The sequence below is a fragment of the Leptonotus elevatus genome, chromosome 8, assembly GCF_054856555.1.
Source record: "Leptonotus elevatus isolate MCC_2025b chromosome 8, RoL_Lele_1.0, whole genome shotgun sequence".
In the NCBI taxonomy this organism is placed as follows: Eukaryota; Metazoa; Chordata; class Actinopteri; order Syngnathiformes; family Syngnathidae; genus Leptonotus; species Leptonotus elevatus.
In genome coordinates this window covers 3,897,175-3,922,759 of record NC_141246.1, presented here as the reverse complement: position 1 = coordinate 3,922,759, position 25,585 = coordinate 3,897,175, and the positions used below count along the sequence as shown (strand labels likewise).

At 37.3% G+C, this 25,585-nt stretch overlaps 3 protein-coding genes across 10 annotated transcripts in view; 1 reads left to right on the top strand and 2 right to left on the bottom strand.

Annotated features, from left to right (window-relative positions):
* Nucleotides 1-5,401: 5,401 nt before the first annotated feature.
* Nucleotides 5,402-7,527, top strand: npy2r (neuropeptide Y receptor Y2). Its single transcript, XM_086082034.1, has 2 exons — nucleotides 5,402-6,127; nucleotides 7,174-7,527. Exons 1-2 carry the CDS (start codon nucleotides 5,402-5,404, stop codon nucleotides 7,525-7,527), a joined length of 1,080 nt encoding a protein of 359 aa, XP_085938160.1.
* Nucleotides 7,528-8,955: 1,428 nt separating this feature from the next.
* Nucleotides 8,956-17,814, bottom strand: LOC147169290 (PDZ and LIM domain protein 3-like). The gene is made up of 7 exons (XM_086083533.1): nucleotides 17,650-17,814; nucleotides 13,184-13,335; nucleotides 12,332-12,410; nucleotides 11,904-12,091; nucleotides 10,686-10,813; nucleotides 9,653-9,764; nucleotides 8,956-9,326 (listed from the first exon to the last, which is right to left on the bottom strand). The coding sequence occupies exons 1-7, from the start codon at nucleotides 17,740-17,742 to the stop codon at nucleotides 9,155-9,157; spliced, it is 924 nt and encodes a 307-aa protein (XP_085939659.1). The 5' UTR covers nucleotides 17,743-17,814; the 3' UTR covers nucleotides 8,956-9,154.
* Nucleotides 17,815-18,781: 967 nt separating this feature from the next.
* The window catches only part of sorbs2a (sorbin and SH3 domain containing 2a), a 45,448-nt gene continuing 38,644 nt past the window's right edge, over nucleotides 18,782-25,585 (bottom strand). For all 8 annotated transcript variants that reach the window (XM_086082591.1, XM_086082583.1, XM_086082585.1 and 5 more), the window contains 3 exons: nucleotides 22,552-22,589; nucleotides 22,335-22,441; nucleotides 18,782-21,060 (listed from right to left, as the gene is read on the bottom strand). In XM_086082591.1, the coding sequence (XP_085938717.1) occupies nucleotides 20,996-21,060; nucleotides 22,335-22,441; nucleotides 22,552-22,589 (210 nt within the window). In that variant the 3' untranslated portion in view covers nucleotides 18,782-20,995. The remainder of the gene's footprint in view (nucleotides 21,061-22,334; nucleotides 22,442-22,551; nucleotides 22,590-25,585) is intronic.

Here is a 25,585-nt window from a genome sequence, read left to right as displayed (position 1 = left end):
AAATTGCGTGTGAAGGCTGAAATGCTGATTGATTGAAATGTTTTTTTCCGAATATTTTCAACATTATTTCAATACATAAATAAGTGACATTAATCAAAGAGAGAAAAGAGAAAAAAATGCGTAATGAAGTGCAATGATTTAGAGTGATCTGGAATTATACAGAAATATACAGAATGATGTGAAAAAATATTGAATGAAATATATATTAAATGCATTTTTAATATGTCTGGAATGATTGCAGAATTTTGGGGGGAAATTTGACAAATTATAAAACATTCCCAAGGTGAATTAAATATTTAGTTTTTTTCAAATAAGAACGATGTGAATCAGCTTTGATGAAAGTCCCTTAAGAAATGAATGAATCATTTTTGGTTAAAAATGTAGAATTTTGGAAAAACTTGCAATTTTTGGAATGAGGAAAATAATATCCCAATGAAGAGCATTTTTGTTATATGTTGAAATTGGAATGATGTGAATCAGATGAACTATGTGGAAGGAGGTCCATGTCAAAAAAGAAAAGGGAAACAAATAGGAATAACATATCAGCCTTCACCTAATAACATAATACTTAAATAATAGCATATTGTCATTTGGACTGAATCAGTAAAAAGAGTCAAACACTCAGCTATTCATGTGGCGGCGAGGTTATAACGCCGCCAAATTGCCTTCCCCGCACTCCGACACCCATGTGGACTTTGATGAATTCTAATGACCTCATTAGCATTCAGGAAAAAGTCTCTATATTAACAGGGATGTAAACATGCGCTTTAAAATATCTTTTCTTAAATTAAATCTCATCTTAATTGCTGGACTGTATGAATAAACGTGCTCATTAAGAACGTTTCAAAGATGACTACAAGCCTACTCATTAATGGAGCATCATGCAGTCTTGGGAAAACACATTACAAGTATTACATAATATTCCGCAGGCCGGTCCGTCTCTCTGCTGCTTATTGGTACTCTCTTAACGCATTCACTGCCGTTGACGGCTATAGACGTCAAAAATTCATTTGAACTATTTCTATTAGTTTCACATGTTTTTCCACTTTTCCACAAGAGTATGAAAACCTGGGAAAAAAAAGTTGTACATTTAGAACAGATGTCAAATTTGTGATTAATCGTGAGTTAACTAGTGAAGTCATGCAATAAATAACGGGAAAAAAAATTAGCGCCTGACGCCCCTTATTTTTAATAATCTTTTCTTCTTTTTTTCCTTTAAAAAAAGTACTTTTATTTTTTGTTTTTAATAATCTTTTCTTTAAAAAAAAAGAAAGAAAAAGAAAAGATTAATACAATTTGGGCCGTCAGGCGATTCCATTTTGGTTTTGATTTTAATCATAATTAATCTAATGACTTCACTAGTTAACTCACGTTTAATCACAAATATCATATCTGTTCTAAAAGTACAATAAAAAAAATCTAGGTTTTCATACTCTTGCTAACAAAAATGGGAAAAACATTAAAAAACTTCAAATGAATTTTTGACGTCTATAGCCGTCAATGGTAGTGAATGAGTTAAAAACTGACATTAAAACATATAATATAATCCTATATATATATATATATGGATTATTGTTTACTAAAACTCTTGTTTCAGTTCCCTGGGATCCTCAAACGAACTAAATTGCTCCTGAAATGAAGTCACTGACGAGCAAAATCGCTGCTCAAAGAAAAAAGTTATTTCAAGCCGTGCATCTTTTTGCCTACAATGGCCTCGTAAATTGCATCACCGGAGACGTGATCAATACTGTGCTCCAATAAGGTGTGATCAAGCGAGCGCGAGGGAGTGTTCAAGAGCACAGATCAATAATCAATCGGCCGTCCGCCTCATCATTTTCTCTTTGATTGATTGAAATCAATTATAGATGAGCACGGACCGGGACAATTACTTTGACGCAGTACAGCGCGTGCGGTGTCAATATTTCAGAGCAAGTCTAATTATAAACCACAATGGTCGTCGATCAGACTTTCATTTGTCTCATGCTGACACAAACAGGACTTGAAATGAACACGCTTCGTTTCTATTCAGTGTGACGTGCACTGTACCATTATGTGCTTTGTGTACACAAACCAAGGGAACAAAACTTCGAGGTAAAAAGATTTCGGTTGCGTCATTTTAGGAAGTCAACTTTTTAAGGGCCAACCGATCACTTGTGCTACTTCGAATGTCCTCTGAATGACTTGCAATGAATGAATGCATGGAGGGCATGACGGATGAATAATGGATTCATAGATGGATAAAGTCAAGTATAATGGATGCATGTTGAATGAATGAATGAATGAATGAATGAATGATAAATGTTGGTTGAATGCAGGTAAATGAATGAATTAATGAAAAATGCTGGTTGGATGCAGGAGAATGAATGAATGAATGAATGGGTAGATGACTGCATGGACTACTTAGGCAATGAAAGTATAGATAACTAAATGAATGGATGAATGAATAGAGTGATGTGTGAATGGATAAATGGATAAATGGATAAATGGATAAATGGATAAATGAATGAATGAATGAATGGATTAATGAATGAATGAATGAATGCACAAACTGGATGAATGGGTAGATGACTGCATGGACTACTTAGGCAATGAAAGTATAGATAACTAAATGAATGGATGAATGAATAGCGTGACGTGTGAATGGATAAATGGATAAATGAATGAATGAATGAATGAATGAATGAATGCACAAACTGGATGAATGGGTAGATGACCGCATGGACTACCTAGGTAATGAAAGTATAGATAACTAAATGAATGGATAGAGTGAGGTGTGAATGGGTGAATGAATGAATGAATTATTGCACAAAATGGATGAATGGGTAGATGACTGCATGGACTATGTAGGTAATGAAAGCATAGATAACTAAATGAATGGATGAATGAATAGAGTGATGTGTGAATGGATAAACGGATAAATGAATGAATGAATAAACAAAATGGACGAATGGGTAGATGACTGCATGGACTCCTTAAATAATGAAAGTATAGACAACTACATGAGTGAGGTATGAATGGATGAATAAATGAATGATTGAATGCACAAATTAATGGCTGAACGAATGATTGATATGTTGGATTCATGAAAAAATTTATAAAATAACAAATGGATGAATGAATGAATGAGAGTGAATGAAAGCTCTCATTAGTGGATGAATGCTGGATGATAGGTTGAATGAATGAATAAATAAATAGAATAACAAATGGACGATCAATGAACAGATGGGTGAATGAATGAATGAATGGACAATGGGTGGATAGATGCTTAAATTACTGACAGATGTTGGCCGACAAGTCATATTTTTAAAGTGGCCTAATAAGTATAAATATTAAACTGAAGTATCAACTTAAATAAAATAAAATTAAATGGTGTTTTTTAAAAATCATTTACTCATATTTGTATCTATATTGCTGATAATTGTGAGGCAATGCCAAACTGATTCTCATTGTTTCTGTAAAAACCCGACAATAAAAGTTGTATTCTATTCATGATGGTAGCAAAAAATAAAAATGACACAAAACACACTTATTAGAAAAGTAAATATAAAAATATATCGTGTAGACTAAAATAGAAATGTTGCCAGTAGCTGATAATGTAACGATCTAACCTGCATCTGGCATCCTGTGTGCTGATGATGGCGAGTGGGTGGGGGTCTGCGACGTGCAGTCGGCGCTCGGCGCATTTTCACGCGGCTTCTCAGCGGAGATGAAGCTTTGACTCTGCTTTGCGTCTTCTTTCGTCCTCGTCATCTTCATCTTCATCTTGACCTGCGCGCGGACGAGGGACAGCAAACGGACTCCACGTTAACTTCTCACTGCACATCGAGGTAAGACTTCCAAAAAGTCATCCCCACCTTCTCTTGCATTTGATATTGTTATTGTTGTTTAAAAAAAAAAACAATCAGTCCCTTATAAGTACTTTTCAAACAGAACATCCTCGGAAGCTTTTAAAGACAGCGTGAAAGGGTCTACAATGGTGAAAGCGGGATGTGAAACACTGTTATGCAAGTTCCTTTTGGATGAAACCAAATTTATTAAATTAGTTATTTTTAAATTTAAACAACTCAAAATTAGTACTATTAATAATATTTGGTTCATGGTTCCAGGAATAGATTCTCACTTATGAGTATGTGAAAGGTCCCATTTCCCATTTAGCCCAAAAAGTCTTCATTTAAGGGTCAACAAATACAATAGGCTACCTATTGGGACCTTTCACACGATGTCCAGGGAAAAAGCAGACAGTGTAAAAGGGGCTACAAAAATGAAAAATAAAATGTATGACTGATTTTCGCTATGGGTTTGAGAGGCCCGTAGGGCGGTGCGATTCATTGAAATTCAATTACAATTTCAATTATTACACTCCACAATTACAAAATCAGCATAATTGTAAAAAAAAAAAGATAATTAATAGTACTAATTTTGTGTTGTTTAAATTTATATATTTGCACCTTTTTTTAATTTTTAAAATAACTAATTAAATACATTTTGTTTCATCCAAAAGGAACTTACATAACAGTGTTTCAAAAGAATTGTATTATTTACGTTTTTAAACATTTTCTTGTTTTGTACTAAAAAAATAATCGTGATTTCAATTATTCCCCAAATAATCGCGGTTAATATTTTCTTCATAATCGTTCAGCCCTAAGAGGCCCTGTGTTCAAACCTCCCGCTAATTCCTGCGTTAAAAAAAAAAAAAATCTGATCTTCAGCCCCTTCCACACAGTAAAAGTCCTGTCGCACCGGCGTTTATTTGCCTTTGCCAGATCATTTACGTTGCCATGAAAATGGTTTTACTGGCAGCGCTGGTGAAGACTCAAGATGGGACTGGTGTGAGAGGCAATATGTCAAAATGGCCGCCACGCTCATGTCAATAGCTACACGTTTCGAGCATATCTAACAGCAATTAATATATTTTTGTACAAAATGGTTCCGTGCTTACGGAAGAGGATTAGGGCCATCGAAGTGAAAAAAAAAAAAGGTTGGCACGATTCTGTCTTTATTCTCAGAATTTGGACATTAAAGTGAGAATTCTGACTTTGAAGAATTCAGACTTTATTCTTCAGAAATCTGACTTTAAAGTTAAAATTATCTCTCACTTTATTCTCAGAATTCTGACTTTAATCTCAGCAGAATTCTTTTAATTTCATAATTCTGACTTTAAAGTGAGAATTCTGACCTAATCTAATCAGAATTCTGACTTTAAAGAAATAATTCAGACTTTGTTCTTAAAGTCAGAATTCTGAAGATTTCTGAGAATAAAGTCAGAATTCTGACTTTTCTCACTTTATTCTCAGAATTCTGACTTTATTCTTAAAGTCTTCTTCCATACAGACTGACGTTAAATGTTGTGAAAATTGAAGGTGTGTTTTTTCCGCAGCCCGGCCAATGGGGCTCTCGCACCATGGACGTTGCCAACGTAAGCGAAGCACAGCGGCCGCGGGCAACCCATCCCTCTGCTAACTGCTGCTGTGCCGCAGCGGCGCCTGTCGGCGGCGAGGAAGCCTACCCGGACCTGGAGGACAGCACCCAACTGGCGGGCGTGCGCGTGGCGCTCATCCTGGCGTACGGCACCATCATCGCCCTCGGCGTGCTGGGCAACACCCTGGTGATCCACGTGGTGTTCCGCTTCCGTCGCCTGCGTACCGTCACCAACTTCTTCATCGCCAATCTGGCTCTGGCCGACCTTCTGGTGGCGTCCCTGTGCTTGCCTTTCACGCTGGCGTACACGCTGCACGGCGAGTGGGCGTTCGGCCGGACGTTGTGCTTTGCCCTGCCTTGCGCTCAGGGCGCCGCCGTGCACGTGTCTACAATCACACTCAACGTCATCGCGGTGGACCGCCTGCGCAGCGTGGCGCGGCGCCCGGACGGCTCGCCGCGCATGTCCCGGCGGGTCTGCGCCGCCGTGGTGGGAATCACCTGGGCGGTCAGCGCGCTGCTTGCCAGCCCGCTGGCCATCTTCCGAGAGTACGCCACCTTCCAGCTAGCGCCCGGCAAGTCCATCCAGGTGTGTGCCGAGAAATGGCCCGAAGAGGGCGGCAGCGCCCCCTACAGCCTGGCCATGATACTGCTGCAGTACGGCCTGCCGTTGGCTGTCAACACAGGGGCCTACGCGAGCATCTGGTGCAAGGTGAGACGTTTGCAAGTTGTAAACGGTGAATCAACCGCTTATTTGTGGGTTAGCATTAGCCTAGTCACACATTTTTGGTTGAACCAAACCGACTTTTTTTTTTGCTAAAAAGCTCACCAATCACCTGTTTTTGCGCTCAGGCCAAAGCCATGTCAAATGTAATCATATTGCTTCAGCACCATCTAGTGGCAAATTGGTGCCAATGGACCATGTTGAGTTAGCTCTACAAGTACTGCTATAATCACAAACATTAAAATATAGTCACACAAAAAAAAAATACACATCAGAGGTGGCAAATCTAGGTCCAGAAAGTAAAAACCCTGCCACAGTTTGGCTTTAGCTCCAGGTGCTAACTAGCTAGCTTCCTAGCTAGCTCCCATGGAGCTCGTTTACCTGCTAGGGAGTTGGCTAGCTAACTAGCTAGCATCAGGGGCTAAAGCCAAACTGTGGCTGGGTTTTTACTTTCTGGACTTGGATTTTGCCACCTTTGTTCTTATGTTAAACACAACTTTACAAAAGTTTAGATAAACTGTTGCATAGGTACTAGCTTCACTTTAAAGATTTGATCGCATTTTAGGTTTTCAATGTTGTAATTTTAATTGTATTTAATTGAGTGATTTTTAAAGCTGTCATTGTTTTTAATTCGATGATTATTATTTTTTTTAATGTTATTTTTCAGTGATTCAGTGATTTTTATAATTTTAGTTAGTATTTAATTCAGTGATTCAAATATTTTTTAGTTGTATTTATTCAGTGTTTTAATTGTTTTAAATTGGATTTAATTTTAAACATTTGAATGGGATTTTTCAGGGATTTGTAAAACATTCATTGTATTGATTTTATTTATTGATATATTTATGTTTATTATGTGTGTGTGTTTGGTGGTGGTGGTGGGGTTTACTGTAGTTTATTATTTATTTCATTTTAAGTTAATTCATTGATAAGAGCTGGTTTTGACTTGACATGGTCTTTTTCAAATTCTTAGAATTCCACCAATGACAATACCGTTTTTTGTTTGTTTTTGTTTTGTTTTACCTTGGAGCCAGATGAACGCCAGCGGGCTGCCGCGCGCCCACCGCCGCCGCCGCCGCAAGACCACCAAGATGCTGGTGACGGTGGTGGCCGTCTTCGCCGTCAGCTGGCTGCCGCTGCACGCCTTCCAGCTGGCCGTGGACATCGACGGCCGCGTGGTCTACATGGACGACTTCAAACTGCTCTTCAGCGCCTTCCACGTGGTGGCCATGTGCTCCACCTTCGTCAACCCCATCCTCTATGGCTGGATGAACAGCAACTACAGGAGCGCCTTCCTGCAAGTCTGCGGCTACTACCGGCCCTTTAACGGCCACAAAAAGACAATCAAAATGGCCTCTGGCCCTGCTTACAAGTGCAGTAAGTTGTAAGTCTTGACTTTCTCGGATCCCTGGTGCCAGAATAAAGAGTTTATGTACTGTACTGTTTTATTGTATGCCTTAGGGTGACTATATTTTCAAATCCCCATAAAAAAAGGAATCTACATGAAGTTTCTGACAAGGGGTTAAAGCACTGCAAAATAATGCTAATTAACGTTAGCATATAGCTAGCCTGGGCCTTTATTTAGGCAGTTGAACTTGTGTGGCTGTTTTTAACAGAAAAAGTGTCATTCTATTTGTTTAGTTTGACAGTTACTTTAACTTAAAGTGACATTAAACTGCTGGAAGCACCTTTTTTTTTTTTTTTTTGAAAAAGAAGAATTGTTCGCCAAATTGCTGCTTATTGGAAAGTGTGTTGGACCTTCCTGTTGGTCTGGAAGCGCTACTGGCCCTTTAAGAGCAACCAAAAATGCAAATGAAATGGCGTCTCGTGGAGTTTACATGTCTACCAAAGTCCAAATTGCACTTACCATGGCTTGCATGATCTTCACTTTATCAGCCATCTTGGTTTTGAATGACATCTAGAAGAAGGCCTTTCTGTTGTCTGCAAACGCTACCGGCCCTTTAAGAGTGACAAAAACCCAAATAAAAAGGTTCCTAACAAATATTCAAGTCCGTCAAAGTTTACGTTGATCTTATATACGATTTCATGTACGGTATTCTACAAGAATCTTCTACTTGCTAAGAAGCCTACTGATTTTGGTCTTTCCACCTATTGTAGGTGTTATTGGTCCTTTAACAGTAAATATGATTATATGATGATGACTATCATATGTTTGGGAGCTTTACGGTGTTGACTAGAAGAAAAAAAATATGTTAACCTATTGACATTTTGTTGGAATAAAATACACATGTATAAACATGAAGTTTAAGTAATAATTGAATTGATCAAAATACATCAAAATAGAGAGGAGCTGTGAATTCATTTAAAGAAAAACATTCTTAAATATCCTAGAAGTTGACTAAAATAACATTTACAAAACAATAAAAAAAAAAAGATATTTGTGTGAGCAGTCATTTCAATTTCATTCAAGCCTCCCCCAGGCAACAAAAAATAAATAAAAATTGCTTTGTGTTTTTCAATGAGGGAAAAAAAACTGTATTAATGAAAAAATTGAGTAATAAGAGAATCACTTGTAAAAAAAAAAAAAATTGAAAGGTTTGTACATCCTAATTTAATGTTGCAATACAATTCATTGAGCTGCTCCTTCTGATGTGCCTGCCTTGGCCAGCAGGAGGCAGTAAACAGACACAAAGAAGAACAGACTTCTACAATAGGCCTGCGACTGCATTTAAAACACATTATAGTTAAAAAACATTATACACATCATTTTAATATATTAATTTAAGATGTACAACATAAATCCATTCAAGTGATTATATATATTATGGATGTGAATAAATAGAAGAAAAAAAAGATTATTGAGGGAAGGTTGAGGCGTCTTTATTGGCTTGATGAGTCACAAACAGGAAATGGGGAAACTGATTAACAGGAAGTGATATGATTTAGACGGACGGGCGGGAAGGCAGTGACCGGATGGTGTCCCTCGGCGGTGATGTGGAGGGGAGGGGGGGGGGGGGGGGGGGTATTAAGTCCCATCTTGGCCGTGATGCTGAACTACAGGTCGTGACTCTCGGGTGGGGGTCTGCTCCTGGCCCGGGCGTGGGTTTCACAGTACAGCTGGCCCTCCACAAAGAAATAACCTTTCTGCTTCAGGTTGATGTCACAGTCGGCGCACACGAAGCAAGTCGGGTGGCGGAACTTGTCGCGAGCCTTCACTACTGTACCGCTGGACCAGTACAAAAAAAGACAACAACAATTTTACAATTTTAAAAAGCAGTATTTTCATTTCATGTTATTTTTAATGTTCCTTAGCTATTGGACCTACAACATGATATCATGTAACTACTAAATATAGCCATTTATGTACCATGTTTTTATTTGTCATGGTGTTGATGGTTTATGATCCTCTCCATTTTATTTGCTTTGTCGCCATTTTGAGGCATCATACATGCATCAAGCCTTTCAAGGATTTTCACTTTTCACGGCAGGGCTTAAATCCTATCACTGTTATATAGCATTGTGATTTTATACAGCATGGTAATGTGCACTCACACAATGCCGTTTCCACACTTGTCGCAGATGGGAAGCTTCTGCAGGTTACCGGTGGGCGCGCTGGGTTTGGTGGTGGGCGCTTTAACAGTTCTGGTCATCATCGGCTTGCTGCCTGCAGCCATAAAACACCACACCGCATTTCAGCATATTTCACAATCATTTCCGACGGTCACATTTAATCATGCAGTATTTGTTTACTGGTGAAAAAAATACAAGAGCACCTAAGACTAGACAACAAAGTGTTAATTTCTGCAGAAATGGCGTGAGAATGCTAAATGCTATTAGCTGAATGCTAACATTTGAACGCATGCGCTTATGAAGCGAATTGAAAGATAAATTATGTGAAGATTACACATTTTTACTTGTAGTTAAATGACAAATTAATAAAAAGAAAACTTGAACTGCAATCTGTCTGAAGCGGAATTATAGAAATGATAATCCATTTCCTGATATGACAGTCAGTTAGCATCGAAGCATCGAATGTATGAAAAAGTGGTTCCCAGGTTCTCCGCCATGGATATATTTGCAATGTACGGTCAGAGGTGAGATTCAAACCTGCAACCTCCTGGTTATTGGACAATGCACTTTACCAACTTGCGCCACTGAGCGGTATCAAGACGCCTGGCGATGCCGATCAGTTGTTAGTATGGAAGCGGGCGTGGAAAGCGGTGCTTAGAAAAAGTTCAGTCCAAATGAAAATGAATGGGGAAAAGTTGATATTTAACGTTGAATAAGTCATGTGGAATCAGACGATATAGTTTCAAGATGGCGTGAATTTTTGAGATTGTTTAGCAAGTCGGAAGTATTATGTAGCAAAAAAGTGTGGAGAATAAAAATGGCAATAAAATATGTGGGAATGATACAATAATCACAATATGAGAATATAAAATATCAACAGAACGTATGAACATTTAGTAAATGGCTGACATGTCTTATAAATTACTGTAAATCCCACATAGAGTATTTGATTGCAGCCATAATATCGAACAAAAGTCCAAAAATGGAGTTCGTCCGGCGTTTGATTGGAACTGACCATCGCTCTCGACGTAATCCTGGAGCGCCTTAAAGGATCCCGACTGTCGAGGTTGTCCCGGTTCCTCGTGGTCCTTCTGCAACATGCGATAGACGTCCGAATCCTCGATGTTAGCCAACGTCCTCGGGCTGCGTGGACAAGCACCACATGTTTGCCATGTCACCTGTTTGTTTGTTTTTTTAGCCCAGATCTCTTATATTTAAATCTTGATGACATGAAGACATCAAACAATGCGTCATTGCACCTGCCCTAAAAAGCATACTAAGAGCGACGGTCTAAGCAGGAAATGGCCTGGAACAGCCAGTTTATTGCTTCTTTAGGATGTTATGTAACACAAAAGCTTGTAATCGATGTTTATTTATATCGTCATAGCGACACGTGGCACGTCAGACGGCCCACCGAAAGCACCGCCTCCAAAAATCACCCGCGATGATGTTAAACGTTAGCACATTTTCAAAATTAACACTGCGGGAAAATATTTAAAAAACATAACGAACATAAATAGATATTTTTTAATTTATCTTATTTTTAATATTTTGTATTTATTTGTTTGTATTTACACATTTTAGACGAATAAACGTTCAAGTTAAACAGTTCAAAACAAAAACAACAAAAAACTAAAAATCTGCGGCTTTGATAAATTAGCGGTTATTTTTTCCAGAGGTTTTTGTCAGTTAAAAAAAAGGTAAATATTTTTCTGATTTGGAGAAAATATGTTTTAAAATGTCTCCTTTTTGGAGGGATAAAAAAAAAAGACAAATAAACTGTTATTTTTATTCATTCCAAATTTAAAAATAATTTCTTGAAAACATTTTGGATGTTAAAAAATTTATATTAGGGAGGGTGTAGGAAGTAATAAAAACATTTGACATTTTTAACAATTTTGAATACAATTTTTTTTTTAAACAAAATATGAATATCAATCCATCCATTTTTTTAACCGCTTAATCCTCACAAGGGCCGCAGGGGTGCTGGAGCCTATCCCAGCTGGCTTCGGGCAGTAGGCGGGGTACACCCTAAACTGGTTGCCAGCCACTCGCAGAATATGAATATTGGATAATTATTAACTATGAATAATGTAAAAAAGTCAAGTGGAAACATAAAAGTTAATTATGCTTTGCTTTGTAATGTCTGGCCATTGCAAGTTAGCCTCTTGAACAGGTTATGATTATAATTATGAATTTTTTTTTGTGCGGAAGAAAGATGAAGTGCGCTGACCTCTCGTGCTTGGGCTGCACGAACCCTTTCATCTGTCCCTCCATGGCGTCCTGAATGTTTCCGGAGGAGTAGAGCCCGATGGGCGTGTTGTAGCTGGTGCTGACCACCTGACGCGAGTCGTCGATGTTGGCCGCCGCCACAAACGGTTGAGCTCGCCGGTTGTGCGCCGCGCCGATGGCCTTGTACTCCTGCGCCCAAGGTCAAAAGGTCAAAGTCATCCAATCAAATAACACTATTGGAACGGCAAGGTCCGGCTTTTATTTCCTGGTGTTTACGATGGGTGTTTGTCGTTGCACAGGTGTTTCCTTTTTGATTGATTGCTAGAATATTAGATAGCGCTCGTTTCTGGCTTTGGCTTTCACTTGTGAAAAGTACCAATATTTTTAGAGCCGAGTGGAAATAATGATTTGTCAGCTTTTCCTACTAACCTGCGGCTCGGCTTCCAGGTTGACCTTAAAGGGGCTCCCATCCTCTGTCACCCGTGGTGACCACAGTTGAGCTTCGCCTCTACCAACACAACAAAACATGGTTAGACCATTAAAAAACAAAACAAATCAAAACGGAAAATACAAAACAACACAATGCTCGGATAACTGTTTCGATTTGTGTGTGTGTTAATTTTCAACACTTGACAGGTTCCAATTTTAAGTAATGTTAGAATAAAAAAAAAAGAAGTAATTTTTTTCTTCATAAAACATCATAGATCGTGAATTTTCTAATCGCCTGACGCCCTCATTTTTAAGAATCTTTTCTTTTTTTAAATAATAATTTTTCTAAAAAAGAAAGGATTATTAGAAATGAGGGCGTCAGGCGATTAAAATGATTTTTTTAAATAATCCTTTATTTAAAAAAAAAAGATGATTATTAAAAATTAACTCACGATTAATCACAAATTTTATATGAAATACAATAAAAACTTTTTTCTAGGTTGTAATAAAAGTGGATTTTTTTTTAACTAAGAAATAGTTCAAATGAATTTTTGACGTCTAAAGCCGTCAATGGCAGTGAATGAGTTAAAATCCATTTTAGAATTTTTTTATGTGAAATTGTGCTACAGAATCTGTTTTTGAATGTTTACATTTTTATTTCTCTAAATTGTTTTTTTGTGAGGTAAAAGAAATGTTTTTTTTAAGGAGTTTTCAAAGATTTGTATGAAATTATTTTTGTTTTTATTTCCATTTATTTTTTGTTTTATTTTATTTGTTTTGGTATAAAAACTTTAAAAATGATATGTAGAATATACCGTATTGTTTTAAAAGATAAGACGAGAGACCGTTCACCTGTCCACTGAGAGCGTGAGCTGATGGGTCGCCTCTTTGATTTTGTTCTGCGCGTCGCAGTGCAGCATGTCGGCGGCGGATGCGTCCTCGATGGCCACGATCAGGTCGCCGGCGCAAAGGTTGGCCACGGCCGCCTTGCTGCCGGGTGTGATCTACCAGCACAAAAGGTCCCGTTACGCACCTCCTTTAAATCGTGCACGGCCAGTCATTTGTAAAGCCAGTTCCCCATTCTCAAAGATAAAGAGTAGAGCCTTGTCTTGAACCTGATTATAATAATTTTTTTTTAGCTTTTTCCGTTCATTAGTAATCAGCAGTAGAACAAGGATTGGGTTCAGCAAAAACACAGATTTCTGACTAAAAAGTGGAGAAAACAAGCTTTTGCAAGCATACAGTGACTTGGAATATACTTGAACCGACGAACTATCATCTTAGCTTTTGATTTCAAAGCTAGTTGTGTGTGAATGTTGAAATGATGTTAGTGCTATTTTTCTTTCACCCATTATTTTTTTGACATGCATCTACTTTCACATAAATCATCTTCAATTTCAACATATTCCAAAAATTCACACCTCGCAGGCTATTATTTGTCTCATTCCAGAAATTCTCAGTTCTTCCAAAATTCAACAGTCTAAGTAAAATTCCCCATTCATTCCCAATGGGACAGTCAAACAAAAAATTCAACATTTTCCTCACTAAACTTCCCACATAAATATTCCTTTTCCTTCCCAATGACACATTCAACAAAACAGATTACATTCACCACATTTACCTTGGTAAATTTTTTTTGAACATGCCAATTTCACACCAAATAATTTCAAATCATTCATTTAATATCATTTTCCGTATCATTCAACATGCATCCATATTTTTTTTTTCCTTTCAGCATTCACACAACTTCTCCAGAAATTGCAAAAGTGTAGTTTAATATCAATGTTCTTTTTCTGTAATACTGTACGATGGGATGATATGCTTTGACAGTAAAAAACGGCCTTCTGAGGGAAAACTGTAACTACAATATGGCCTGGACAAACATGAGTTTTGACACTTTTGTGACTTAGAACATTCAGTGTTCAACTTTTTAAGCCACACACTCTTAACACATAAGACTTATTTATCCGCAGACCGTATCAGACAGTCTCCGGTATCAGAGAAGATCATCCCAAAGGTTTCCAAAGAACATTCTGGCTTCCGTTGCGCAGGGGTGTGACCTTATTACATTACTGCGCACGGGCACACACACACACACATGCGCACGGGCACATACAATGAGGTCATGTGACTATAAATAAGTTCTTGAAAGTGGATTCCAAAGAGGGAGTGATGACTTACGGCTCACATCAGATGTTTTCCCGCTCGGAATGTCCGAAACGTTTATTGGATTCTCTCCATGCACCTCATTTGTCAGTTTTTGGCATAAATGAACACCATCTTTTCTATTCCTTTGAAATTCTATGAAATCTTGAGTCCAGGCATAAAATGGATGTATGAAGAATTTGTAGGAAATTTTGCATACATCTGAATTTTTCAATATTGAACTTAATTTTTGAGCGCACAATTATAAAACCGACAAAAATCAGATATTACAGCATGTACTGTACAAAGCTTTGTTCTCGCGGTCATGTAGCCAAAATTAGCACGCAGCTGGTGAACATGAGCTAGCATCTGGCAAACAAATAAGCAGATGTTTCCTCAAGGGATCACTTGAGTCTCCAAAATAAACACCACTGCATACTGAGGTGTATGTTAACAGCTATACATTTACATGTGCTGTGGATATTTGTATGTGTTTATATGTTTACGTGGCGATCACGTCTGTATTGCATTGTAAGTAAAAGAATGTAGAGATGAAACTGTAAATCCCGAGTCAAGACTTCCCTAAACCCTCAAATTTTTCGTTTTATCGTTAAGAAAAAGTCTGGTATTAGGTCACCAGACTATAATAGTAACAATAACAGTGAGCGATACGTTTCTTCCAATTGAATAGAAAATATTCATAATAAAGAATATAAAAAAGCAAAATATTCGACTTTTTGAATTAAAATTTTTTTTATACAGATTTTATTTGTTTTATAATTAAAAAAAAATTATGTAGAAGAATGTTGTTTTAGACAATTTTTTTTAAACATGAATTCAGCAAACTCAGTTTTAATGTATTAGATTTTTTTAATTTAATTTTTAATGAATATGTATTATTTTACTTATTTTCATCATTATTATTGTTACTATTATGATTTGAAGTATTATCATTAATATGATTAATTACTACTATCATAATGATAATGATGATGACTTTTTATGAAAACTTTTGGCCAAATGATGACAGAACAAATATTCACATACTCATCATATACACACATATTGATTTTTGTTGACATTTTCAAAAAAAAAAATCATCAGTTAAGTTTGGTAAAAAATAAAAAATAACATTTTAAATGAAAAATTGGTATTGACCTGATGAAGATGTCATTTTTTTTCTTTCCCTTATAAAAACTTGATATATATGAATATATGAATATGAAATATTTTGGACCAAATGGTTGACCAAAGAAAACAATTATGAGTTTTGCTCATAAATGTTTTTTTTGGACTTGTGACTTGTGCTTATAACGGATAATAAAGCTCTTCGGTCAAGGAAGTCTATAAGGCAAATAATAATAATAATAATAATAATAATAACACGATATCTCTCCAAAATCATAGCTTTCATAAATCGATAAAAAAAAAAAACTTGTCAGCATTCACACAATCAAAGTGTGCGTGTATCTCTTTAAGAACAAAACACAGCCATCACTTGTGTTTACATTCTACTGGCGGCCCATAAAGACCAGGAGGTGATGTTCCTGTCCTAAAAAGGCAGTGGAGGCACACACACACGCACTCACACACACGCACGCACGCACACACGCACAAAGAGTGGCCTTGAAATGATGGCTCCAGTTGTTCCTGATGTCTTTTCCTAAAAATAGCGGTCGGGCGATGCAGATGGATTAGTAGATCGAATCGCGTCTAAATTGTTGTAATGTTCCTGCTCTTGTGTCACTCTTCACATGTCGTACACGCCGCGAATGTGATTTCCAACTTGTGTTACTCGTGTCGTGTATTTTGTTTCGCCGACGTGAGGGTTTGGCCTCGACGATTCCAAAAAATGATCTTGCCATCTTTTTTTTTTTTTTTTTTTGGGGTGCCTTCAAGGCCACCGTAGTTGTTGTACTTGTATTGTATAGGGACGGACGTTTTAACCACTAGATTTCAGACTGATACCAGTACAAGTATTACTCTTAAGTACTCACTGATATGGATACCAAAGACTAATACTACTAGTACTTATGAGACAATTTTTTTTAATTAACACAATGGCCGACGCAGATGATGATTCACCGATGTGTCAAACGGCTGCAGCATAGCGCCAGCTAACTGCAAGGAGGATTTATTCAATGTCAGATTTTGTTTGCCTCAAGTATCGGGGGCCAGTATCGGTAGCTATCACAAAAACCCACTATATGAATCGATACGTGTCGATACTTGCCCATTCCTAGCCCGCACACATAAAAATGCATTTTAAACATCTCTGCCCATTGACATACGCACTTCTTGTTGTTTCACAATGCCTTTCCATTCACATACAATGCAAACAACTGTCTGTCCTTTCACATACTCTCATGATGTAAACTGCCGTTTGTCCAATCACATACAGACAACATAAACATATCTGTCTGTCCAGTCACACACCAAAAGGTCCATTCTAGACTGGGATGATTGACATTGGAGTGTCCAGTAATATATTGGTCTCTCCCACAAGTGCTTACAAATTCTTGTGTGTAATCCAGTGGCTATAAAAAGTCTACACACCCCGGTTCAAATGCCAGGATTTAGTGATTTGAAAAATGAGACAGATAAAACTTTTCCCCACCGCTGATGTGTTCTATAACATGTAAAACTCATTTGGGGGAAAAAAAAAAAAACTTTGGAGGGGAAATGAAAAATACACAACTGGGATAAAGTGATTGGCACAATTGTACACACCCTCTTAACTCATTGCAACTAAAAATGCATGTTTAACCCCAAATAAAGTTCAGCTGTTTTTATTATATCTTAATAAATCATAAAGATTGCATTTCTTTTCAATTGAGGCGCTTGCCTAAATTGATGGCAGATTATTATTATTTTTTTTAAACAAATGGCTTGGTCTTATGTTTTTGAATCACCCAAACCTTGCATTTGACCAGGGGTGTGTAGACTTTTTATATCCACTGCATGTATGTGTGTGTATGTAACATAAGCTGCTATTTGTATCTAAGCCTACAGCAAACACACTGGCACAGGTGCAAAGTCACACCCTTTTTGGAAGTCCTGGTCCTCGTCCCTCCCCCCCCCCCCCCCCCCCCACACACACACATACACTTCAATAGAGTTTTTTTGGGGCGATAGAACATTCTGGAAAAGAGAAAATGCAATCACAAACTCACCCTGGAGATGGTCAGTGGCTGGTTGAAGTCCTTGCCGCCCACCAGACGGAAGCCCCAGGGGGCCGGCCCGTTCAGGACCACCTTGAACGGCATGGCCCTTTTCAACGGCGATGTCCCGACACACTGAGGGGAGTCTGAGAACGCAGTGATATCAAAGAGCAAGGGAGGGCCCGGGGAGGGGAGGGGGGGTCTCGGACATGGTCCCACCCCTAAACAGAAACGCCATTGGTCAGTTTTTGGCTGCGCTGTACGCGCACTTCTTGTTCCGAATACTTCACTGATGTGAGGATGTGAGCCCCCCCCCCCCTTTCCTCACCCCCAGGCCACACCAAAAATCATCCCCAGCCAGTTTAAAGTCTGGTGTACCCCCCCCCCCCCCCCTCTTCACTCCTCTCCTTTTTAGGTCTGCCCATTCCTGCTCAGAGGTCCCGCAGGAACATTGTGGACCAGCCAGGACGAACCCCCCACACACACTTTGATTCAATCCTTATAAAAAAAAAAGCTGCATCAGGGGATATTTTCGTAATGCTCTTGGATGTGTAATTTGTATTTCGGTTTGCATGGGATCCGACAGAGCTCAACTTTGTCACAAAACTCAGTGTAGTAGTGCTGCCTGAGTGACCCTACTTTTACAAGTATTTCCAAGCCATGCTTCGCTAGCTTAATGCTAAAAACATAATCATGTATTCTTTATCCTCTGCAGTGAACGACTATTAGTGCCAAACTGATGAAATGGGCTGTCTTAATGAAGTTGAATCGTTGTCTGTCTTATACTGTTTTCAGGTGGGCAGACAAGGAACCATTTTACTGATAGAGACAAAAAATATTTGAAGACATATGCAATAGTGTGTATTATTTTTATACAACTCTTAATTCTAATGGTAGCACTGGTGCAAGCACATCATGGTGTGCAGGCCGGTCAACCACCATTAAATCATTCTGAGAAATAAGAATGGCACAGATGTTACATGATTAGCATTAGCGCTAACACAAACGACAACATTTGATTTTAATAAGCTTGTACAATTCTTAAGGGTACGGTTAGCACTTGTTACAATCAATGTCATTTATATTAGCGCTACTGCTAACTATTGGTTCGTTGTGCAAAATAAAAGAATCCAACAATGCTGAGTTATGAGTTGCGGTATTTGTTAAAACTTGTCATATTTCCAGGAGGCTTTTATAACATCACAGTGTTAAAACAATTCAAAATGCAAATTCAACACATTTGAGGTTTCATAAAGAACAGTAAAAAGAGTAAATTCATATATCTAAGCGTTTATTAATAACACAGCCCCGTAAAATGCAAAGTAGAAATACTTGACACTTGTGTGCGTGTGTGATTTGTTTACATATAAGCCATTTCACTACATTAGCAGTGTTTACCACACCATTTTAATAATTGGGCGGGCCACCCAAGTAGATTTCAAGAAAATTCAATAAAAATATATATATTAAAAAAAACAACAACAAAAACGTGTCGTGACCAGATATAAGCATGTAACATTAATTGCCGTCAGTTGTGGATCACGAGGTTAGAGACACAAGTAGCATACTTGGGACTGGGAACACAACCCCCCGCCCACCCCCTCGAGTCCACCCACCCAAGTTGATTTCAAATCTTTGGGAAACACTGATTAGTATTGATATTTTTTTTTGCATTTATCACGTGTTTTTTTTTAAGGCGGTGTTCAGTCACAAAAAATGGGTGTAAAAAATACACAAGATGGCGCTGTTGATAGGAAAGGACAATGGCAACAGAAGAAATAAGAATAAAGCCAAGTGAGTGCGTTTTTATAAAGCAGGTGGATGTTGACAACATACAAAAGGGTTTAGAAAACACACACACGCACAGACTCGGAAACGTGAGCAACACAATGTGAATTTAAGATAAAAATAATATATCTTAAGGTGCTTCAATGACAGTCAGTGTCCAAAAATAAAATAAAATAAAATAAAACAAAAATCCTTCGCGCGACGTCAGAGCGAAGATGTGGTTTTAAATATATTTCTAACGGCAAATGTTCTAACCTGTACAACTAAACTGACAGCCTACAATCCATGACAGTTTATGTTAATTAGCACACTATTGTACTGTATACGGTAACTGGGCTTTCACTTGTATAGCATTTTCCACCTACAAGATACTCAAAGCGCTTTAACACTGACTCTCCTCTTTCACTTATATATAAATATCTGAAATGTAACTTTTTTTTGTATACAAATTTAGAGATTCAGTACATGTCTTTTGTTGGACAGAGTTACACAATACAGTAATCATAATAAAAACAAAAATGATTACCACATTACATAGTATGTCATCATCATGTGCAATTTAAAACATGTACTTACTACCTATCACCAAAGTTTTTTTATATTAAAAAAGAACCAAAGAAACTTTGTGTTTTTGTTTAAAAAAAGAAAAAGACAATCAAAACTTGTCACATTCAATAAAAACCTTGTACCGTAGTTTTTCTATTTTCCAATAAAAACCTCAAACTTTTGTGGTTATAAGTTTTTGAAAACGTATTTTTCGTAGAAAGAAGAAAATAAATATTATAGGACAGAGGTAACAAAATTATTTTAAAATGGATTTTGAATGAATTTTCCCTTGAATTGCGATAATTAAAATGAATGATAATTCTGAAATATATGTTTAAAAAAAAATCTAAAACAACGTTTGTGTTCGTCTTTTAAATTAAAAAAAATAAAGCATCAAGCTTGTCGAGATGCTTTTTCTGGGATGCCGCCTAATTGATCTTAATAAAAACAATCTTCCCCAAGTTGGTTTCTTTGCATTAATGAATAAACACAAATACAGCAAAAACAACGCTACAATCATCCCCTAGTGTTGGAGCGCTAATAAATACAACAACTAAACTAAAGTGACAAGCCCTCTGAAGCCGACACACTTTCTTCTTCCGAGGCAAAATCTGATGTCAAACAAACAAACACAAATTGGTTAAAGTGCATAAACGCTAGCGGTGACGGTGAGCCGGTGACATTTGCGCACGTAACATAGCACAAAATTCGTTGGTGAATGTCTTTGGGGGTGCCAACATTTTTGAACAAACAAAAGAGAAAATATTTGATGTAGCAGAAACACGCACACGCACCCACACAAACACTCACAAAAGCGTTTTTCCGTCATCTGCATTTTTTTTTTAGCTTGTCCATGACCATAAAAACAAGCATAGAAAGAGTTAAAAAGAACAAAAAAAAATTGTTTTTACTAACGAGGTCTTCTGTTGAAGATGGCGAGTGAGAGCTGCGTTGCCATACACACACGCACGTACACACACATCCACACATCTTCTGTGCTGAGGAGGGCGGGGCGAGGAACCATTCACGGTAGCTGCTTCACGTAGTTTCCTGGGAAGGTTCCGAACAACTTGCTTCGACGAGACGTCCCTTCGTAAACAATTAAGAACAGTCAAATGTGCTAAGCATACATTAACAATACAAAATTAAAATTTTTTAGATGGCAAACGCTATCAATTGTGTATGATGATGGTGCTATTTTACTTGTAAACTATGGTTTCACAATGCCATCTAGTGGTGACTTATTTACTTACAACACGCTGCTCAAACACACACACTTAATTTATTTTCCTCATAACACCCAACAATAAATATGAAAATATCCTAATTTGACATCACTGGTGCTGGTTCCTTAAAACACAAATCCTTTTTCTATTCATTAATTTGAGTTTACCCGTGTGTGAAGTCACATACATTTGTGCTAGTGTGTTATTTAGGCGAGTATGCTAGCTAATACCTTGCGATTTGATCTGTATCACGGTTCATAGGTCACGATTCGATACCGATTAATCCCGACACTAATCTATAAATCAATTATTGCGATTATTTTTTAACTCAAATTTAGAAAATACTAATCAGTAAACTTGTACATGTACACTGTAAGATTTGTATGACAATGTACATCACGCTTATAACTGTGAGCGACTGTATTTAACAAACAGGTTGCAATCTGTTTCATGTTTCAACAGCATTGGAATACAATTTTAAGGCTTAATGTTCCATTAATATAACATTCTTCCATGCTTAAAGAGTGAACCCTAACCCTAATTAAGACATTTTGTTGAGAATTCCCATCAAAAATGGATCTTTAAAAATCGAATTGGCTGCATATTGAATCGATACGAGAATTGCACACTGTAATATCGCGATATATTGCCGAATCAAAACATTTTTTTTAACACCCCGACTAGCTAACACTAGTGTTGAGCCTCATTGTATTGAATAGTTTAACTGCTGAATGTTTTTGTAACAATGGCTTCATGACTGTGTACATTTTAGATGCATGGTGTTGGTGCTTTATGATCTTCTGTGTTTCAACTTTTGGCATCTATAAGCAATTACCAGCCACTTTTTTGGGGCGGGAGTAATGAATTATTTGTGGAGTGCTCTTTCACTATCCTCCGTGAATAGCAGGACTTCACAGTATTTTAGAGATTCACTACCCACAGAAATAGGAATCAAAATAAATATTTAACAATTTATTTATTTATTTTAATTGACAGCTAATGAAAACCCATATTAATCATCTCAAGAAATTAGTAATATTGGAAATCCTCCCAAATTTACTGAGTTATTTGAATAATACGGTACATAATTTTACTAATAATAATTCATAATAAAACATCTTGTGCATCTTTGCTTACCAACAAACCATCCGTCGTCACACTTCTCCATCACATCGACAACATCGCCCTCCTTCAGCTCAAGTTCGTCTTCGTTGCGCGGTGCGTAGTTATATACGGCCTGGAAGCTACAATTCAAACAATTGTCACTCGTTCATTACTCTCTTTATTCAGCACTTGATTGGCTTACTAATGTCAAAATAATACAATGAAAGTTTGCAGTGCAAACATGACTTACGGGTCTCCTCCGCCGTGGAGCGCTTCCTGGACTAATCGCTGAAAAAGAAAGAAAACGTGTTAGAAAACTTGTAATCTAAGTAGTGTTTTGTTCACAGACCATCGTGTCATTTGGGAATGTTATTAGCAAGAAAGAGAGGGAGGATAAAAGAGAGAAACATAACATGAAATAAAGTACGGTAGACTTAAAATTAAGGACTCATAAAAATTAAAATAAATAATATATATATATACACACTGTATATAGTAAAAATGTGTCCACTTAATGAAAAAATATAATATATATATTCATTATTATTTTGTATTTGTAGTAAAAACCATCATTGACAACATAACATTTGCCCAGAAACTTGGCACTGAAAATATATTTTTTATAATAATACAAATATAAATGATATATATTTTAATTTAATTTAATTCATTAGTTTATTATTAGTTTTAAGAGAGTGGAGTAAAAAAAAAAAAAATTAAAATCTATTTCAGGTAATCAGTATCAGCAAAAGATAAATAAATGTTTACACCTATGGAACACTGCAAATAATTCTGAAAAATCTATAAAGGAAAAAAAAGAAGAGATAGACAAGTTTTTTCTAAGCAGCTATAGTTGTTTTTAAAGTGATCTATACATTCAGTACAAATAAACATATATGTACAGTATAATGTGTATGGTAATTCTTCATGACATAACTTACAAAATATAATAGTAGTAGTAAAATTGCATTATATACCATTTATTGAAAATTAAAAACAATGCTATTTTTTCCACACAATGTAATACTACAACTATTTTTTTTATATGAAAAAGTATAAACAATAATATTACATGTATTAGAATGCAGGCATATTTATGTACCAGTATGAAAAACCCCGTCAGGTATCATAACAAGGCTAATTGCACAACAACCACCATCTACTTGAGGGAAATAATTCATATGTTCCGTACACTAATTTGAACATGCATGTGACTTGCGATTGCTTCCTTAAACGTGTCACTTGAAAGCAACCCTACGCGACAGTTCCAGCGAGCAGAGTTCACAAAGAGACAAAGACGTGCCCCCCTACCCTTCGACCTCTAGTGGGCCTCCGAGACAAGATGGGGCTACGAGGCGGCTTTCCACCCACGACTGGATCCTGCTCCGCGGGCATACAAAAAAAGGCAAAATGTATGTTTTGGCTTCCATAGCAACCAACACCAAGTCACTCGCGGTAATGTCGAGCGCACCAAAGTCAAACGCGAACATGCTCAAGGCTGACAATCACCGAAACCACCATCAGCGTAAACCTACAATCTTAAACCACACTGTCATTTCTGTTAGTGGACAAAGCGTGTTAGTGTGCACATCACACTCTATGAATTTATACTGTAAATATTATGACATGATACCACCACACATCTCAGTGGACTTCATTACCGTAATACATGCTGCCTGTAAATAGCCACTTTTTGAAGTCCTGCTTCCTATGAAATCATTAATCCAAATCGTCATTCCCAAACAAGCAACAACAACTGTTAGAATTCATCCTCAGCACCAGCCTGACACCAGTTTACCTTCAACTTGGGAGACCTACGGCCCGGGTGGGACACCGCGGGGGGAGAGCGGCGTGAAGTGAGGAGCGGGGGGGAGGTGGACGAGGGAGACGTAGCAGAGTGGGGGGGAGTCAGTGGCTCTGGCGAGTGGAGGGGAGACACGGAGGGAGAGGGCGAGACGGGAGGTGAGGTGGAGAAGATGGGCAGTGGCGGGGGACGGGGGGAGGCCAGGGGAGACGGGGGAGAGCTCAAGGGTCGTGGCGAGGAGGGTGATGGGGGGTCGGTAGGAGGAGAAGGTGAGCGAGTGGGGGGACAGACGTCAGCCTAGTGGGGGGCAATGACACACAATACTGAATACACAACTTCAATTTAATTGAAATGATAATGGTTGAAGAGACATGGAGGAAAATATTGAAATATTTAGAATTTAAAAAATCCATATAATTTATTCATCATAATTATTCTTATTAGTCATAATATTTTTTTACTGTAATTCTTCCTATTGCTTATATTTAGGATATTCATACCTGATGATCAATACGGATCATTAGAAAAGATAACAGAAATTATTATTTAATTTTTTTCAATAACATTGTTTATTTGTATTTAGTTGTTTAAAAAAAAATTTTTTTTTTAAAGAATTTTAAAACAGTAATATTATACAGATATATTCAAATAAATATATGATAATTTTTTATTGTTAATTATAATTATTTACGTAATAGATGCATTATTTGAGGAAATGAGGAACAAAACCATTTTATATATAGTAATACAATACATAATAATTTCAATACTATTGTTTGAGAGTGGGCAACACATTTCTGAATAACAACTTAAAATGGCAAGAAAAAAAAGAAAAAAAGAAAAGAAGGTAAAAGTCAAGAAATCAAATTTTACCGCTGAGTAATGTTAAGACGGACACCTTGTCATTTAGTGTTTCTAAAAAGGGGCCTACTGAAAGTCTATAGTAAAACTACCATTTGCAGAAATCTTTGTCATAAAATGTGTCATTAATATGTGAAACCTTGCATGACTGCAAAATTAAACGTGTTAAATATTTTCCTCCATGTCTTATCCAAGGGTCCTGGAGTTTAAACACTAAACCGTGTTTCCACCTGGCAGTACAGTTCAGTACGGTTTGAAACTCATCTGTCAAGTGATGTGGTGACTAATGTTGGAGTCAGCGAATTAAATTGATCAGGCTAGCGGCTACCTGTTAACTTAGCTAATCGTTAACCAGTCTCAGTTGTGGCTGTAGTAGCTTGTTTATGAATGTGCTTATTATGTGTGGAAAGTGAATGAAAATGAAATTAAAAAGTTGCAGATCACCTCATATATCTTGCATTTATAGTGTTCCTAATGAAACTTGGGTCGGGTTTATAGTGCATCTGAATCGATCGCGCTTGTGTTAAAGATAAAAAATACATTTAAAAAATCCCTTTAACTCATTCACTCTCAACCATTTTCAGTGAAGCAACCCCCTTCGCTCCCACCTGGTTTACTG

Bases quoted from the DNA above. Each gene is read 5' to 3' on its own strand.
- npy2r (XM_086082034.1), top strand. From the start codon at position 5,402: ATGGACGTTGCCAACGTAAGCGAAGCACAGCGGCCGCGGGCAACCCAT. The intron at 6,128-7,173 runs GTGAGACGTTTG...CCTTGGAGCCAG, and splicing joins ACGCGAGCATCTGGTGCAAG to ATGAACGCCAGCGGGCTGCC.
- LOC147169290 (XM_086083533.1), bottom strand. From the start codon at position 17,742: ATGCCGTTCAAGGTGGTCCTGAACGGGCCGGCCCCCTGGGGCTTCCGT. The intron at 12,411-13,183 runs GTGAACGGTCTC...TTGTGTTGGTAG, and splicing joins CTCACGCTCTCAGTGGACAG to AGGCGAAGCTCAACTGTGGT. The intron at 12,092-12,331 runs GTTAGTAGGAAA...CCTTGGGCGCAG, and splicing joins ACCTGGAAGCCGAGCCGCAG to GAGTACAAGGCCATCGGCGC.